The sequence below is a fragment of the Rhinolophus hipposideros genome (assembly GCF_964194185.1).
Source record: "Rhinolophus hipposideros genome assembly, chromosome: 1".
Lineage (NCBI taxonomy): Eukaryota > Metazoa > Chordata > Mammalia > Chiroptera > Rhinolophidae > Rhinolophus > Rhinolophus hipposideros.
Genome location: NC_138047.1, coordinates 80,385,886 through 80,401,387, shown reverse-complemented (window position 1 = coordinate 80,401,387; position 15,502 = coordinate 80,385,886). Strand labels below are relative to the sequence as shown.

The following is a 15,502-nucleotide window of genomic DNA, read 5'->3' as shown; positions in this document are numbered from 1 at the left end:
AACTCTCTCTCTCTCTCTCTCTCTCTCTCTCTCTCTCTCTTTTGTCTAATAGTTCTGGCTAGAACTTTTAATACTATGTTGAATAGATGTGGCAAAAGCAGGCATTCTGTCATTTTCCTGATCTTAGAGGAAAAGCATTGAGTGTGATGTGAGCTATGGGTTTTTCATATATAGCTTTTATTGTGTTTATTCCTAGTTTGTTGAGTGTTGTTATCATGAAACAGTGTTGAATTTTGTCAGATGCCTTTTTCCGCCTCCATTGAAATGATCATTTTTGTCTCTGCTTCATTGTTAATGTAGTGTATTGTATTGATTGATTTTTCACGTCGAACCATCCTTGCATACTAGGAATAAATCCCACTTGGTCATGGTGTATAATCCTTATAATATGCTGCTGAATTTGGTTTTGCCAATATTTTGTTGTGGGTTTTTGTGTCAATATTTATAAAGTATATTAGTCTTAAGTTTTCTTTTTGTGTCTTTGGCTTTGGTGTCAGTCTCAATCCTGGCCTCAGAGAATGAGTTAGGAAATATTACCTTCTCTTCAATTTTCTGGAAGAATTTGAGAAAGACTGGTGCTGATTCTTCTTTAAATATTTGGTAGAATTCACCAGGGCTTTTCTTTGTTGGGAAGTTTTTGATTACTAATTCAATTCTCCTTATTAGTTATGGGTTTATTCAGATTTTCTATTTCTTCATGATTTAGTACTGGTTGGTTTTGTATTTCTAGGAATCTGCCCATTTCATCTAAGTTACATAATTTGCTTGCATATTATTCACAGTACTCTGATTTTTTTTATTTCTGTAAAATCAATAGTAATGTCCCCACTTTCATACTGATTTTAGCAATTTGAGCCTTTTCTCTTTTTTCTTAATCAATCTAGCTGAAGGTTTGTTAATTCTGTTGCTCTTTGCAAAGAACCAACTTTTGGTTTCATTGATTTCTGTTTTTCTATTCATTTTTCTCCCCTCTAACCTTTATTTCCTTCTATCTGCTAACTTTGAGTTTAATTCGCACTTCTTTTTCTAGTTCCTTAAGGTCTACAGTTAAATTGTTGATTTGAGAGCTTTTTTTAAAAATGTATGCATTTATAAACTTTCATCTTAGCACTGCTTTCACTGTATCCCACATGTTTTGCTATGCTATGTCTTCATTGTTATTTGTCTCAAGGTATTTTCAAATATCCCTTGGGGTTTCTTCTTTGACTCATGGTTAAGAGTGTGTTGGTTAACTTCCATACATTTGTGAATTTTTCTGTTTGGGCAATTGCATTTCAAATAGCTCCAGCAGATGTCTCATGACTACTCTCAGGAAGGCGGCTGTATAACAAAAACAGCCCTTAACAACTTTACTGTTTTTGAGCTCAACTCTCTGATGTAATTTAATCTCAACAACCTTTTGGGCTTTCCCAAAGTCTGGTATTCTCTCAAATAGATATGCAGATCATTCAAAAGTCTGCTTACTGGTTACAGGTGAAATCTAGTAACTTTGCTGGTAGTACAACACTGTACCAGATATATGACCCCAGTGTGGTAGACAAGCTGTAGGTACTTATGACTAGGATAAAATGATCACTCTTAATCCATGGTCAAGGGCAGCAGGGCCAGAATTTACCTTATTGAATGAATTGTCCTTTTTTTATTAGAAAAAATATTTCCACAATAGCAAATTATCACTCGCTTTTTTTGATGTTTCTGAAGAGATACAGCAAAACAATTCATGTATCTTAGCATATACCATATGGGAAGGTGGGCGAAGTGGGGCTTTTGGAAACAAACACTTGACATTGTTCTCAACTGTAACCCAAAAGCTTGTACAACAGGACAAATATTTGTATCTTGTATTAAATGGAAAATGTTTCATTTAAAAATCCTTAAATTCTTAGTTTAAAAATTCTTAACTTCCTTACAATTTTAAAAATGTTTTTAAAACCCTAATTTATTTTCTGATTAGACTTTATTATACATTAATGAGTCTGGTAATATTAAGTTCCCTCTTATATATTATCTCTAATCTTCACCATTATATTGGGAGTTGGTTTCTTCACTCTCGTTTTATGGAGGGGACGTGATGATTCAGATAGGTAAAGTAACTTGTCGAAGGTTGGATGACTGGGAAGCAACTAACTGCCTTAGGAATGAAACCCAGGGGCCAAGTCCGCCGTCTTTGGATTTTCCACTTCAGTGTCTATTTTTCAACCCATATTTTTGGCCAAAACATGTTATATGATCGCTACCAAAACATTTTCAAGTTATAAACATCTGATGGTTTGTTAAATGCTTCAATTATTTTAAAGCAAATTATTTGGTTTAAGCAAATTATTTGAGCAATTTCCTTTTCATTGAGTCTTCATAAATTCGGTTACTAATCCAAATACACAAGACATTTAAAAATATTCATTCAATAAATATTTGCTGAGTATCATTGTATATGATAAGAACTTTATTAGACACTGAAATGAATACCAAGGCAATCTTTTCTCTTGAAGAACTCTAATTTGGTATGGAAATAGGATATATTTTTTAAAAATTTTAAAGTAATCATCTCACCTTTTGGCAATTTGTACCTCGCCAATTAGCTCTAATGTGCCTTTTGGAGCAAAAATTAATATAAGACTTGATGTTATGTTATGTTTTATTACATTACATTACATTATAGTAAAATAAGACCGGGTCTTATATTAATTTTTGCTCCAAAAGATGCATTAGAGCTGATTGTCCAGTTAGGTCTTATTTTTGGGGAAACACGGTATGTGTCTTTTAGGGAGGAATTCAGAAAAGGAGAAGGTAAAGTTTTCAGGAGGTGAGACTGCAGTTGAACTTCAGGACAGGCAAGATCTGGATATACATTAATAATTTCAGTGCTAGAATCGTGGTACCTAAACTCTTTGTTAACTGAATTTGGCCAACACTCACTGAATGTGTACCTTGTAACAACATATTTCATTTAGTCCTCCCAGCAATTCTATGAGACATGGACTATTATTATTTCCATCTTACAGATAAACTGACATACAGAGAGTTTATGCAACTTGTTTAAGGTCTTCTACATACACCCAGTACTGGAAGAACTGAGATTCAAATCCAGATGGCACAGGGCCACCATGTTACACTGCCTCTGCAGGAGACAGGTGACATACTGCGTGAGGAAGCATATCATTCGTTAGTACTGGGCACTGCAGTACAGAGGACAGAGGACACTGATGGTTGAAAGTAGTGGAAAAGGCCCCTACACAGGTAGGGCTCACAGATGAGGAACCACCACGGAACCCAAAGAGCTTCAGACTCTGTGCTATAAGCAGTGCTCTTGGCTGTAAAAAGATGAGTACATATAAAATTAAGACACCCAGGTGCTATGGACTACGTTTGTGTCCCCTCAAAATCCATGTGAAACCCTAACCCCCAATAGGATGGTATTAGGCATGAGGCATTTGGGATGTAATTAGGTTTAGATGAGGTCATGAGGGGTGGAGTCCCCATGGTGGATTAGTGCCCTTTGTAAGAGAAAGAGGCTACAACTCTCTCCCCAGGTGTAAGGAAACCTGGAAGAGGGCCCTCACCAGAACCTCACCATGCTGGCACCCTGGTCTCAGACTTCCAGCCTCCAAAACTGTGAGAAATGCTCACGTTTAAGCCATCCAATCTATGGGATTTAGTTCCAGCAGCCCAATCTGACTAAGACATTGGGGAAATGTCTTTCCCCTAGGGTCAAACGTGAACATTCTCTTCAAACCATGAACTGGGAAACTGACCAGATGTAATAAAAGAACGTGTTCAAAATTACCATCTCCTTCTAGCGAAGACCTCATTGGGTGTGTACCCTAGGGGCTCAGTTCCTCCACAGGCTCAGAGCCCATCTGCCATCCTTCTGCCACTGGCCTCACGCAGGTATGCGAGGAAAGGAGAGGGATGGTTGGGCAACAGTTTTGCCCCACTCACCACACATCAATTATAGGGCATGAGACTATAAAGAAGAAAAGAACACCTTGACAGATAAAAGGATTGGAGTTAGAGACAGGAATTCTGCTAAATATGGGTCAGGGAATCTTTGGGGGCTCAGTCCCAGGCACCCCTTAGCTTTGCTCTCAACAACAAAATCTTGTTGTCAAAAGATTTCCGGAAGAGGCAAATGTTCTTTTCCTGCACTCCTCGCACATGGGATGACTCTTCTGTCACACTGGTACAGTGAGAAAATGATGGGCCTTGGCATTCATGGGACTGGATTCTGTGTGCTCCTTGGCCCATATTTACCTCTGAGCTGGAGTTCTCTCAGCTGCAAAAGGAGCAGAGTAAGACTCACCTGGCAAGCGGGAGCGCTGTGTGTATTAGGTAAGAGGAGACCTATTAAAAGTGCCTGATAGGTGGTAGCTTCTCAAAAGTAGTGGCTCTTGTCACCCAAATAAATACATCGTTTAAGGAGCTTAGAAAGAAAAAGGGATAAATGCTTGGATCTAAGAACTGAAATAGTGTGCCCAGAAAACTTGGCCAGAAGCAAGGACACATATTGCGTCTGGACAGATTTTTAGCCCAGAAAACTCACTAGTTCCTGCGAGGACCGAACAATCCTATGGCTTCACTTTCGTCCTTTGGGGAGCCCAGCCAGAATCGACCCAGACTACCGTGACTCCAAGACTGGTCCATTCCCTCAGAGCTCTGCTGTCCTTTGAAAGCAGGTCATTGCATCTTTCCTTTTGACATTCCTTTGGGAATAAATTCTGAATCCCTGAATTTAGGGATAAAGCCACATCCACGTTGGTGTCTCCACATTAACCTGTGTGAGGCTAAAGTGTGTAATAATGTACTATCCTGTTAAGTGATACTTGCAATGAATTTGCTCTATTTGAACAAATTTATAAGTCACACACTTGGGGATCCTTTTGCTTTCAGGGCCATTTTGCACTAGAAGCACCCACTTTTCTCCCCTCTGAAATGCCGTCAATTGCAACTATAAGAAAAATCAGTAGCGTTGGACAAAGAACCTGTTCCAAGGACCAGTTTCCCTTTTAACAAACTAACTGGCTGATGAGGAATAAACTCCCATAACAAATAAACAACAACAACAAAACCTTCAATAAACTGTGATGGCAGCCAAAGGAATTATGACAGGGAGGCAGCACAACAGAGAAAACAAAACTCAAGTTCCAGCTCTCACACTATGAACTCTTTCATCTCACAAAATGGGGTCACCACTTCCTTCTTTGCCTATGTTGCAGGGTTTGGGGAAGATTAAAGAATGTGTGTCAAACTTAAAAACCGTACAACACTCTGGCTCATCCCATGTGTCACATATAAATTAAATATGCATTATGTAGACACACAGTAGTACGTAAGCCATTACTATTCCAACTTGTATCAGTGAGTACTCCAGTATCATGCTTCTGATATTCTTGCATATTTTATTAGAAGAAAATGACATGTTAGATGTCAAGGTCTGTGAAGCATCACCTTAGTTCCTTGTCCAATGCATTCTAGATCAGGTCAGTCTTTGAGGGTCTAGTCAGCAAAATCAGTATGCCAACGTTTCACACCGGAGGATGGGACCATCACTGTGACAAGCTCTTCATCCAAGGCCTGCGTGCAGGTGGCAGAAAGACTCTTCTGATCTATACTCTTTCGTTTCCAGATAATGGAAAATAACCTGGACTATATCCAACAACTTAATCTTTGAATCATACTTATCTTCTCCTAGTCCCCTCATTCCACTGAGTTGCTTTTACTGAATCTGTCTTTGGAGGTCACGCCTTCACCTTTCGCTAGGAGTTCCCCAAGCAACTCACCACAATCTACTGTTGCAATGACTATACTACCAAGGTCTAGTTGAGGACATTACCCTGGTGGCCCCTTTGTGAAGGTGTGAGGATGAAATTTCCTTCAGAACTGAGTGACAGAAAGGACTCTGCTGTCCTTCAAGAACCCATGATTTTGTCCCTTTGTGAACAATGAGAAGTTAAACAGGGAAACTCGTCCTTGGAACAAGTTCTTTGCTAAATGCTACAGATTTTTCTTATATAGTTGCAATTTACTACATTTCAGAGGGGGAGAATCAGAATCATGGAGCGTGTAACTGTTTTTTTCCTTCTCAGTGAATGACCTCATACTGTTGCAAATGGTATTTTCACCTTAAATCCAAGGGCAGGAAAAATAACATTCCAGTTTATTCACAGTTCCATTAAGTGAAGGTTATCAGCTTATTTTAAAAATAGTGCTTGAAGAAAATAGCCCTCTTGTGGTTTTAATACATACTTAAAACTAAATAAATTTTTAAAAATCACTAAAGAAAACAACGTTTTTAAATTGAAAGAAACAGTAGTACTTTTATGAAAAGACTGTTTATGTCACGGTGGTTTATTGGGTAAATACAAAGAATAGGCTCTTGCTTTTTCTTTTCTTTTCTTTTTTTTTAAGTAAAGCCAAAGAGATTAGAAACCAAGTACACACATTCCCTTTAGAATAGAAACATAAATTAGTTTTAACTAACAATTAGGCACTTAAAATGTAAATGTAAAACAGCATTTTGAAGTACAAACTCTCATTACACTCCTAAATTCCTCCTGAAATGTTTTTACAAACACAAGAGCACAAGCAAGTAAAACATTTTTAAACAAAGATAAAATCTTCTTTTCAAAAAAAGAACCTGAATTATTGAAATCCCATATGATAGACCAATGATTAAGGTACTGGTGGGTAGAAGAGAAGAGCTTCTGAAATTTACATATTTGATTAAAACATAAGCATTTAATAAAACTGTTACAATAACATACAGTAATTTCATAATGAAAAATATTATGTCAGGAAAATAATGAATTCTAGGCTTAAAATTTTACTTTACAACAAGGCACTTAACACTGAAACAGTACAGTAAATTTCCGAAAGAATGCAATTAGCTACCTCTCAAACCTCCATAATATTATTTCTTTTGTGAATATACTGTAACATAACCATACATTATGCAGCATTAATCATTGCATAGGAGGTAAATTAAACAATGAATCCCAATTTGACAACTAGATTAGCTTATGTGTATAGTTTTTTCTTTTAAAGGACAGTTTTAAATAATTCCACAATAAAGAACAATTCTCATTCATGATTCATTTAGAACACAGCATAGTTAGATTAATGGATAATAAAATAAAACACAACTTAAGGTATGTATCTATATAAATACTTAACTTTGGCTACCTTTGACGTGATTTTCAGTGTTTAGGTACTGAAGTCAAGAGCACTTCTTAATAGATGATATATTTTTAGCAAGTAAGTCAAAAGAGTTAAATTATTGCAACACAATGACATTTTAAAAAAATACCAGGAATCTTTATACATAAAACAGAAAGGCCTTCAACACATGGCATATGACTTATAATATGCTTGATTTAAACATGTAAACTCATTTATTAAGAAATTCCTTCTTATACTTCCTTACACTACAGAAGTGTGTTAAAACCAGCTTAAATTTTCAATCAGTTTTACAGTGCTAAACAAAAATAACAATAAAAAAATAATTTAAAAAAGTTCAGAATCTTCAAGGAAACAAGATGTGAACTTTCAATTGAAAAAAAACCTGCATGAGTTCTAACATGTAAAAACAAAAATTAAAACGGCAGCCAAACTGGTGTTTCAAAGTAAACAAAGTATCGGTAGATATAAAGGGAGACATTAATGATTGTGATGGTGAGAGGTAAAAATGGTCTGCAAATTTTCTTTGATCAAATGGATAAAAGATTAGAATTGCAACTCCCTGTAACCTAAGTACATTTTCCCTTTGGGAAATGTTTAAAGTGCCTTTAAAGTAATTCCTTTTGCATTATGCTTTCATCAGATTATTGGCAAAAATAATAAAAAACATGTCTTTTAAAAACACGAAAATATACTTGAAAAAGTGGCGTTTGTGTTCCAAGCCATATATTTCCACCAGGGGGCGCTGGCACACAGCAATCAGCCTGATGCAGCGTCATCCATGAACCAGACTAGACTCACTCTCGCTCAAAACAACCTTCCTTCCACCGCAAAACTTGTTTTCCACGATGCCGGTAAATTTAATATTTCAAAATTACCGGTGGAATTGGGGAAGAATGCTTTATTTTTCAGAGCTAGTGGAGAATCTCACAAAATAGAATCTAAGAGGAATTCATTTCTATTTCAAAGAATTTAGAAAAAAGTGGCATAATTTATAGGAATTATGTTATAGATATTGCACAGAAGGACTAAATTACAGGAGAAACTACAAAAACAACGATAATCGATAAGATAGTATATCTTGATTAGCAAGGAAAACAAGCTCCAAAAATTTGTTTCAAGGGCAAGATCATAATATTTTTAATTGAGATATAACTGACATATATAGCATTATATTAGTTTTGGAAGTACAACATAATGTTTTGCTGTTTCTATATACTGCAAAATAATGACCACAATAAGTCTAGTCATTGTTTCTGTTTTATATTCCAGAGTAGCATATTGGGTTAAACCTCAAGTTTGCTTTCCTAAGTGTAAATGAGATTCATTATTTCTCTCATTTTCCCACCTAAAACTCGGATATCCCCTCCTTCACCCTTATTTTGACATCATATGCTCCCACAGTGTTTATTACAGAGCTATGACACGCTGTAAAGAACATGGGCACAGCAGTGTTCACATGTGGGATCACAGATGTTTTTAAAGTTCTTCAAAAGGTGATGTTTTTTGTTTTGTTTTGTTTTAAAAAACTGGATTACCTGACTAAAATGCGAGCTTCACTGTTTCAAGGGTCTCCCTACAATCAATACACCATGATTTTTAAAATCTTAAATGTTTCTTTATTTAATTAGAAGAAAAGTGGGTTATCTAAGATGCAGTTGAATAAGGTTCTAAGGTATATCAGGTTGTTTCATTTAAATTAGAGACTCAAGGAGAAGGAGAGCAAAACCCAGATTTTCAGGGTCAGGTGCTTTTCCTCACAGTCAGACAGCAGGCATTTAAAATCATGTTTTCAACCAGAACACCTTGTTCTATCACAAGTGTCAATATTTAATAAATTAAAACCAGTGAAACTTATGTAGAATTATGGCTAAACACATTACGTAAGCTATAGATATGTTTCTTATTGGTTTAATAATAAATATCAGAGAAACTTCTTGCAAGGAGGTTTAAGGTTTCATGTCTTGTTTCAAATACCCAGATTAGATAATCTTTCTTCCTGGCTTTGAATTCAACTACCTTTCCTTTAATGATTCTTCTATGACACAGAGAAAGAGCCATACTGAAAACACATACAGAATTTTAGCACCAAAGGATGATGACCCTTCTGAACAGATTTAAATTTGTATTGTGCTTCTCTCAAGCAATTTGAAGGTCAATTCTGTGTATCAAATCAAGGATAACTACTTTATAATGGTGAATTTAGGGATTTGTTTTTCATTCTAAGTGGAGGGAAATTTTTACATAAGTGTAACTACCTCTTTCCATCCCAACTGGCCTCTCTGCCCTCTGGCCTAGTGTTGATGCTTTTGTAACCTTAAATCTTTTTCTCAAGTTACTACCGTGTTTCTGTGAAAATAAGATCTACCTGGAAAATAAGCCCTAGCATGATTTTTCAGGATGACATCCCCTGAACATAAGCTCTAATGCATCTTTTGGAGCAAACCTTAATATAAGACCCAGTCTTATTTTCGGGGAAACATGGTAGAAGCCTTAAGAAATTAAGCCAAGAATTATCTAAGAGATTCAACTGCATTAAACAATGCACAAAATCTGGTAGCATTAAATCTGACCAGATTTTTTAAAGTCCATCTTTTTTTTTGCATCACCTGAAAGAACTTTAGACATGCTGCCCCTTTTGTTGTGTAGCTATAACTAACACCACCGATTCCAATGGTAAATTACAGTGCAGCGCCACGGTATAATTTCAGGATCAAAGTAAAAGGACTCAATTGTGGTATGTATCCTTAGTCCTTCTTATAAACACTGCATTTTTAAGAAGCGGGTCTCTTGCTGAAAGGCAAGGACACACTAAATTTTTGGACTCCATCTTGGTTTTCCCCATAAAGCACAATGTAACTAGAAAAAAATGGTTTTCAGTGAAATGTGACCAATTATATTTTTGAGTTCCAACTAGCAGCTCTAAAACAGATCTCACACAAGGCGAGACCTGGGAGAGGATGCAGATTTGTTCCCCACGTGGCATGAGCATCAGTTTACACACGTGTTTTCAGCCGGTGCTCTCATGCATTGGACTGCCCTGGGGGTACCAGGTGCAAATTTACCAGGCAGACAGCAGGTAAGTGTGCACACAGGGACCACTCATTAGCAGAAACAAACCCCCATGTGTACCTATCACAGAGATCTTAAAATGAAATAATTACACACATGTGTAAATTTGTGGGATGTGTCAAACACTTCCATATTTACTTAGATCATATCCCTTTCATTTTTTTCAATAATCAATTAAAAAATATAAAAAGTGATACATAGAACATTGGATGGTAGCAGCAGCGCACATTCCCAGACCTGACCCTGACCTTCCCCGTGAGAGGGTAGAAACAAAGTCCACCCAAAGTTTATTCACAACCCCTGGATCTCCCCATCATGAAGAAGCCTAATGCTAAGATCCACTCTCAACATTAGGTTATTCTATTTACACAGTACCAGTATCTGTCAGATAGTTTATTTAAAACATTAACAAATTCTTCTGACCTTGGAAAAAAACAACAACACAAAAAGAAATCCTGAAAAAATTCTTAAGTAGGGAGCTTTAGTGGGGAAAAAAAAAAAAAAAAAAAAAAAAAAAAACCAAACTAAGGAAAGGAGTAGTATGTTCTTTGGCACCTCTTTACCAAGCTCATTAGTAGAATCCCGGGTTGAGGGCTTGTCACCAACGAATGAAGAGCCACAGGAGAATACAACTTTCTTAGGATGAATAAAAACCAGTCAAAGGGTAATACTTTGTTCATCTTTCTAATCATTTACACAAAATTTGGTCCATTTCTTCATTTACCAGTCTGTTCCCCTAAAATAAAAATTAAAAAAAAACTATACCTTTGGTTACAGTGATACCTCTTTTGGTATAAGAGCTGATGCCTCTCTTTTGCTCCTCAGGTCGATTTCTCATTATCTTCACCTATCTTCTGAACCCGAGAATACTTTTTACATGATGATTTAAAGCAGCCAGGTGGCCAGGAGAGCGGCCAGGAGAAGCAGCAAGGAATTGAGCCTTGTACGTTTTTCTCAAAAAAATAAAAGATGGGGAACCACCATGCTCGAGACAAGAAATTAGTCTGTGAAGAGACCTTCAAGTTCTGTAAAAGGCAGGGAAAAAGTAAAATGAGACATTTTTTCATGATTTGCATCCTATTTTTTTCTTAATTAAACTGTCATTCGCTGTAATTTAACAGGGAAAGTAATAATTTAAGAATTACAACAGTAGTTGTCTTTACGCCTTTTTTTCCCTAACTCTGACGTGACTCTCAGCCCCTCCTCATTCCACTCTTTTTTCCTTCTTTGTGGCTCATGCAAATCTTTTGCCTGCAATTCCGGTGAGAATGGGAATTCAGGAATGAATGGATGTGAGAGTTATCCAGGAGGAACAATTTTCCGGATGTGTGAGTGGTCAGGTCTATGGGTCAGGGAAGATGGAAGAGTGAAAGGAGAGCTCAGAAGGTTGCACATATTTAAGAGGAAATATGAAAATTTTGGTTCAGGGGCATCAGCAGATACCATGTTTCCCCGAAAATAAGACCTAGCTGGACAATCAGCTCTAATGAGTCTTTTGGAGCAAAAATTAATATAAGACCTGATCTTATTTTACTATAATATATGACCGGGTGATATGATATGATATGATACGATATAACATAACATAACATAAGTATGTAATGTAAGGTAATAAATATAATATACCAGGTCTTATATTAATTTTTGCTCCAAAAGATGCATTAGAGCTGATTGTCCGGCTAGGTCTTATTTTCGGGGAACCAGGGTATCTAGACTAAAGTGAACAAAGAGATGGCAACATGAGACTACAAAGCAGGATACAGAGCTAAAAGATAGACAAATCCATGGAAAGAGTATGTATTAGTGGACACCACTAAATGAGAATTGCATTGAGATCCTTTGGGAAGGATGCATTTTAATCTCTCACAAATTCTTCAAACATTGTTATGTATCAGACAATATGGCAAGACTATCCCAACATAAGTAAGTCATGCCACACAAATTCTATTAAGCCAAGGACACACACCAAGATCAGGAAAGCACAGACAAGGGGAGGAATAATTCTATCTTGGGATCAGTGGCAGAGTGCAAGAGTTTGGGAAGGCTTCCCAGAAGAGGTAGCATTTGTGCTAGCTCTTTCAGAATGAACGGGAGAAGAAAAAAGTTCATCTGGAAACAGGAGGCAGCAGAAATAAGGAAGAATAAGAAGGGAAGCCAGAGAGTCCAGCAGATGTACTAAATCCACTTATTATAAGTTTCTTATTTTGCTGGACTTTCAAAAATAGTTACCATTTTGTCCTCAAAATTAAGTTCTTTGAAGGCAGGGAGTGTCTTACCTAGCTGCACCTCAAAGCTTCTACAGAGAAAGTTCCTACATTTTAATTTAGCATATATGCTTCTTTAACTCTCATGTAAATTAGTTAAATTAGTAAAACATTGTGCTCTATAATCAGACAGCATTTTAAACCTTAAATGGCATGTATATTTGCGACGTTCTTGAAGATGCAGTAATGGCTATAAGCTTAAGCGAACATGTGGGTGGAGATAGTGGTTATTCACGTTAAGCTACCCCAAACCCTACTGTATGAAAAGGGGTCCACTGCATTTAAAGAAAACCAATTATGTCATCCCAATAAATTGAAAAAAAAAAAAAAAGAAAAGCAATTAGCCAAGGGCAATTTGCCGGCTCTCACCTTTTCATTGGCCATGGAGTGGTACCACCAAAAGAGCCGTGTCGTGATATAATAAGCGACGATCACATCAACGGTATAGTGTTCGTGTGCTACAAGAATGCAGATAATCCCCGCAGCACTCAGCAGCCAGCAGATTAAGTGATACCACCAGAAGTGACGGGGCGAATCTGGACAGCAGAAAAACCATCGCATTAATAAGATTCCCAGAGATGAACTTAATGATTATAGTCTTTCCTGGTAGAATAAGACCAGGAAGTCATCAGAAGGAGAAAATAACCCAAAACGAGTCCCTGGGAGCAGTCCATGATGTGCCGGGTTAGGAAAGGAAAAGGGGGGACCACTGATAGCAAATCTGACAGTCACTCGTTGGGGAGGCTGGTGACACCGGAGAGGAGACTCAAGGCCTTGCCCACTGCTAAGCTGTTTAATAAGGAAGAGAACAGAATTATTTCTTATTAGGTTGATTGGACGTGGCTCGTACTGGCTTATACAATGGACCCCACTAGAAAGAAAAACAGTAGAGGTCAAATGAAAAGGTAGTTGTCAATGAAAATGAGGGGTGGGTGGGGTGGGGTGGAATTAGAGAGCAGGAGTCATGTCAGGTCTTGTAGAAACTTACTTCGATTTCTCCAAAGGGAGAAACATGGCACAATGGCTAGCAATATTTTGATTCTCAGCAATTTTATACTGCTACTGCCAATAGCATCCATAAAACACTCCCTATGTAAAGGATTCTGGCCCATTCACTTAAGGAATCTAGCCTTCCTCGTGAGGCCAAGTTCATGGCCTTGGTCAGCTGTAGGACAGAACTGGAGCACTCCACGCCTCGGATTACACATCATCATATGCCCCACAGCCTCCCCACACCCGTGTTAACAACACAGGTCAGCTATAAATGGAACCAGACTTCATTTCTACTAACTTCTCTTTGTTTTCTTTAATAACTCTATTTTTTTTTCTATTTTAAGGCTTTATTAGCTCACAAAGTTAACAATCCAATAAATGGAAATTTATTTCCTATTTAATTGTGTTTCCATTGATTGTGGTATTTACTTTCAAGTGTGCAAGAATGGTTCAATAGCCAAAGGATCCATTTCCAGAACTTTAGATGAAATACCAAATACCAAATATCACTTAAATGAAAAAATACTTTTTTCGTAAAATGGCTGTTGCTCTTTTGGTCTCAAGTGGAACAGGAAGATAATAAACCTGGATCTGCATTTGAAAGTCTTCCTAGTTTTGAATATACAACTCATTATTTCTCATTTGGTTCATCCTGCCACTAAGTTCTGGCAGATAAGGCATATATTCCTAAAATTTTAAAGCCGGGGGAAGCTTTCTTCTGGTAGCCTAGGGGGCCAGATCCAGACCCTGTCACTGCTCTGGTCAGTTCAATTTTTAACATTCTGAGCCTAACATTTAGAAATCTGAAGATTTCACTAAATACGCATTCTCCAGCACCACAGACTTCCCCCCCCCTCCCTAAAGTCTCACACCAACCCTGCTTCCTTTGCTTATAGACCATTTGGTATTTACCTTAAAGTTCAAAATGCCTGAGTAAACCAGAACTATTTTGTATTTGTTTATCCACAAGAAGCAAAGTGAAAGTAGTTAAGGAGTAAGGAGATGGCCTGATGGTCATTTTACTTTCTGTGGAATTGAAAATGAGGTGTTCCGATGGCTTGGGAACACTAACGCTACTCTCCCACAAAAACGCATTTTCTATTATGCTACCTACCACACTGGGACTATTGCTCATTAATTGAGAACACTGGCTGACCCAAAGAAAAGATTTAATATAAACTATTTTGAAGTAGAAATGGCAAAATGGTAATCCTCTCTGCTCTCTCATTTTGCCCAGAGGGATAACATCAAACTAAATGTTGATAACACAAATATTAATAACTCCACTATCTGTGTGGGATCCTAGCCCTAGTTGTCAGTGAATAATAGAGATAATGGACTTTGTATGGTAGCAAGATAAAAAACATAAAATGTTTTCTCAACTAGCAAGACATAGGTACCAACAATGAGGCTGATATTTACAGGCTAATTTTATAAGAAACCTAGTCCCCACTGATAATATCTGCACAACGGTGCAAAGCCCTCTCTTGTTAAACCTCAAAATCATCCTAATCTCATGTTTTCATCTGTTCTCATGACTAAATTCAAATCTACTCATGACAACGGGGCAAACAAGGAGAGAGTCCAAACTGATCAAAAGGCAGGAAAGCAAACAATATATAAATAATGCATCTAATTCTAGAAACAGACTGTTCAAAGAAACCACTGGAACCACTGCTTACTCAGAACAATAACACATGGCATAATTTAGAAAGTGATTGTTTTTTCCTAAGTTCATAGGAAACGGGCATAAGCATCAGATGTTTATGTAGAAAACTGACTTTAAAGTTGAGTTGTATTAAGCACTGCAGATTTGCCATTTTACTTCTCACCAAAGACTGGAAAAAGCAAAATATAATTCTTTCCTTGCTCTACGTACACAATTTTAAAAACCTCAAGCTAAACGCATATCGTGAGAAGAAAATGTCCCTACATACTGCATAGCCTTCGTTAAGGGATAAAAATTACCACAAGTTGCCTTGCTGTGGTTCTGAGGTAAA

At 37.1% G+C, this 15,502-nt stretch overlaps 1 protein-coding gene across 1 annotated transcript in view; it reads right to left on the bottom strand.

Annotated features, from left to right (window-relative positions):
* Nucleotides 1-6,403: 6,403 nt before the first annotated feature.
* Nucleotides 6,404-15,502, bottom strand: part of SGMS2 (sphingomyelin synthase 2) — an 84,969-nt gene continuing 75,870 nt past the window's right edge. Inside the window, exons 6-7 of the mRNA XM_081054510.1 lie at nucleotides 12,879-13,045; nucleotides 6,404-11,270 (exon numbers count right to left, since the gene is read on the bottom strand). Coding sequence (XP_080910636.1) covers nucleotides 11,067-11,270; nucleotides 12,879-13,045 — 371 coding nt within the window. The 3' untranslated portion in view covers nucleotides 6,404-11,066. The remainder of the gene's footprint in view (nucleotides 11,271-12,878; nucleotides 13,046-15,502) is intronic.